Source organism: Mus pahari, chromosome 5 (assembly GCF_900095145.1).
Source record: "Mus pahari chromosome 5, PAHARI_EIJ_v1.1, whole genome shotgun sequence".
Classification (NCBI taxonomy): Eukaryota; Metazoa; Chordata; class Mammalia; order Rodentia; family Muridae; genus Mus; species Mus pahari.
Genome location: NC_034594.1, coordinates 82,978,827 through 82,981,816, shown reverse-complemented (window position 1 = coordinate 82,981,816; position 2,990 = coordinate 82,978,827). Strand labels below are relative to the sequence as shown.

At 40.5% G+C, this 2,990-nt stretch overlaps 1 protein-coding gene across 2 annotated transcripts in view; it reads right to left on the bottom strand.

Annotated features, from left to right (window-relative positions):
* Window positions 1-1,074: 1,074 nt before the first annotated feature.
* Window positions 1,075-2,990, bottom strand: part of Serpinb13 (serpin family B member 13) — a 19,807-nt gene continuing 17,891 nt past the window's right edge. The window contains exon 8 of one of the 2 annotated variants that reach the window (XM_021199144.1): window positions 1,075-1,834. In XM_021199144.1, the coding sequence (XP_021054803.1) occupies window positions 1,433-1,834 (402 nt within the window). In that variant the 3' untranslated portion in view covers window positions 1,075-1,432. The remainder of the gene's footprint in view (window positions 1,835-2,990) is intronic. The other variant, XM_021199143.1, reaches the window with a different exon arrangement.

Genomic DNA, 2,990 nt, shown 5'->3' with positions numbered 1-2,990 from the left:
TCAAGAAAAAATGTTTAAAACATCAGCAATGTGATCTTACTAAAACCTGATAAAAATGAAGCCTGAAGTATGTCTAAAATGCAGTGTCAGCAAAACACATAGAGCTTTTCAATTGCCACTCTACGAAAATGTCATCTCATTACCAATAAACATGCCAAAGTGAACCGGGGAAATCCTATAGTCTCAAACCAAAAGAACTACAAAGGAAGGCTGAGAGTGGACGAAATTGTCTCCCCAGGGAGAGCACACCAGTGGGCTATCCAATACCAAATGAGCAGCACTGAAACCACACATAGAACTGACTTTGTACAGACTGAGCCGATTACGTTTAGGAATGTATATACATGTATATATGTGGATGCAACAATTAGTGAAAAATAATGCCTGGCAAACACTGAAGTGGATGCTCACAGTCAGCTATTGGATGGAACACAGGGCCCCCCAATGAAGGAGCGAGAGAAAGTACCCAAGGAGCTGAAGGGAGCTGCATCCCTATAGGTGGAACAACAATATGAACTAACCACTACCCCCTGAGCTCGAGTCTCTAGCTGCATATGTAGCAGAAGATGGCCTAGCAGTCATCATTGGGAAGAGAGGCTCCTTGGTCTTGCAAACTTTATATGCCCCAGTACAGGGGAATGCCAGGACCAAGAAGTGGGAGTGGGTGGTTAGGGAAGCGGGGGGGGGGGGGCTATAGGGAACTTTTGGGGTAGCATTTGAAATGTAAATGAAGAAAATATCTAATAAAATAATTTATAATAAAAAAGGCTGCTATTCTAAAGGACAGTCCAAATATTTACTTTCCAAAGATCAAAAGAGTTACAGGGTTAGAATCTTGATCAGGTACACTTACATTCACAATTATTTCTAATATCAAAAGGTTTCTAAAACTGACAGTGGGGGACAGACTGTCAGAATGGAGGACAAAACCAAGGAAGTCTCTCTGACTGGCATACTCTTAGTTAATTTGTTCTGGCATATAACGTCTATACTCCACTGGAATGTTTCTAAATTATTCTCTTTCTTGAATACAGGTCCTCAGGACCTAACAGAAAAGGAAAAAAGAAACACGTTAGCTAGTAAATTGTTGTTTTATTTTACTGTGCCTTACAAAATGCCAAGATAATAGAAGTAAATGAATCCTAACTCTTCATTTAAAAAAAACAAAAAACAAAAAACAAAAAAACAAAAAACAAAAAGGCTCCTCCTGCAGGGCACACTCCTGGTACTGACAAAGGAAAACAAGGTAAGAACAGAGCTTAAGCTGGCTGGCCTCCTGAGTGGTGCACACATGATTGAGATTGACTTTTAAACAAATTATGAAAATGTGCTGTTGCCGCCATTGTGCAAAGGACTTTGAAGCATAAATATGAACCCCATGGTCTGTCAACCTTGAGTGCTACACGGTGCTCTAATGTTCCAGTTGACTATCTTAGGGAGAAGAAAACTTGCCGAAAAAGAGAACGCTGTCAGACTCTCTGTGTCTGATGAAGAACAAGAATGGATGGTTACAGTGCACAAGTTCACAGCTTGCAGCTGAGGAGACTTTGAGGCCCACTCCAGTGCCTGCAGTGGCCTCAGCGCCTTCCTCAGTCACCACCAGGAACGATCTATGCAGGAAATTCTGGGCATGCAGCCCAGAGCGCGCAGACATTCCTGAGTAGTCCGCATGCTCGCTGAAGGCACTGTGAATGCCCACAGCTTCCAGCACGGGTTCCAGATCATAGGTCTCCTCCACCTGCAAGCGGGGCAGGCGCAGGTCCACCCTCCTTTGCTCCAGCTGTCCGGGGTTGGTCCACTCCACCAGCTTCTCAGGAGACATTTTATCAATTATCTACAGATGGAAAGGGATCCAAGAACATTTTAAAATCCACTTACCAGCGTGAGCCAGCCAGTAAGCATTACTCTTAGAAATAAATGCAGACTACCCATTTCACTCTGTTGTCTACATAAAAGACTATTGTCTCATATTCTCTATTTTCCTGTATTATCTGTCTATAGTATGAAATGAATTTTTCAAACTAAAAACAAGACATTTCAAAATCTGTATTTCCATTTCTGCTCTCTTCTAGTTTCTCTATATGTGTGAACACACGCAATCCCAGGGGATATCTACTTTTTATGTTTTTAACTTTTTACACTATAAGTCTCCTGTAAACTGATAAAGTTACATAATACTTCTGTCAAGTCCCTAAGTGCTAGAGAACAGTCAACATGAGTTATTCCCCTTACAGACATCTAATATGTATGAAGCATCATAATAAATGTTGATAAATTCTGCAGATTGAAATTTAACAATTACTATAAATTTCAAATTAGGCACCCTAGAGTATTCAGCATTGAAAGTGAAATGGCTGATATGACTAACAAAGTCAGTTTTCAGCTTCTGAACCACTTCTTTAGTGTGATGCCCACAAAGAGATGTGTGTGGGTGTATGTGTGTGCACATGTGTGTGCATGTGTAAGTGTGTGTAAAGCTCCAATGCATGTTCCATGTTGTACCACAATATTATTCAACTTATAAAGCTAGCAACCTTCCATAGCACATATTAAATTCAATGAATGCTTTCTATGCCCTCCACACATGCCAGGCTGCACCTCCCAAGTCATAGAAAAAAAAAAGGCCACATATTAAGCCCCAGAGGCTAATTTAATAGATGAAAATACTGAATAACAAGGAAGTCTGGGAGATTTACATTTGAAAAATAACTTATAAAATAAGTGTTTGGAGCTATACCTTCCTAGTGTCCAAAACAAAAGACACTAGCCTTCACACTATTTTGTAAAAGAAGGGAGTTGAACCTAAGTCAAGAATAAGGATCAGAAGAAATCTTAAATTCAAAATCTGCATGCAAAATCTCTGTATTCACAGATATATAGTTTTCCAGGTGAAATGTTTATAGGCATTAATTACTCCTCAAAAGTCTAGAGAATCGGCCAGGCATGGTGCACACGCCTTTAATCCCAGCACTTGGGAGGCAGAGGCAGGC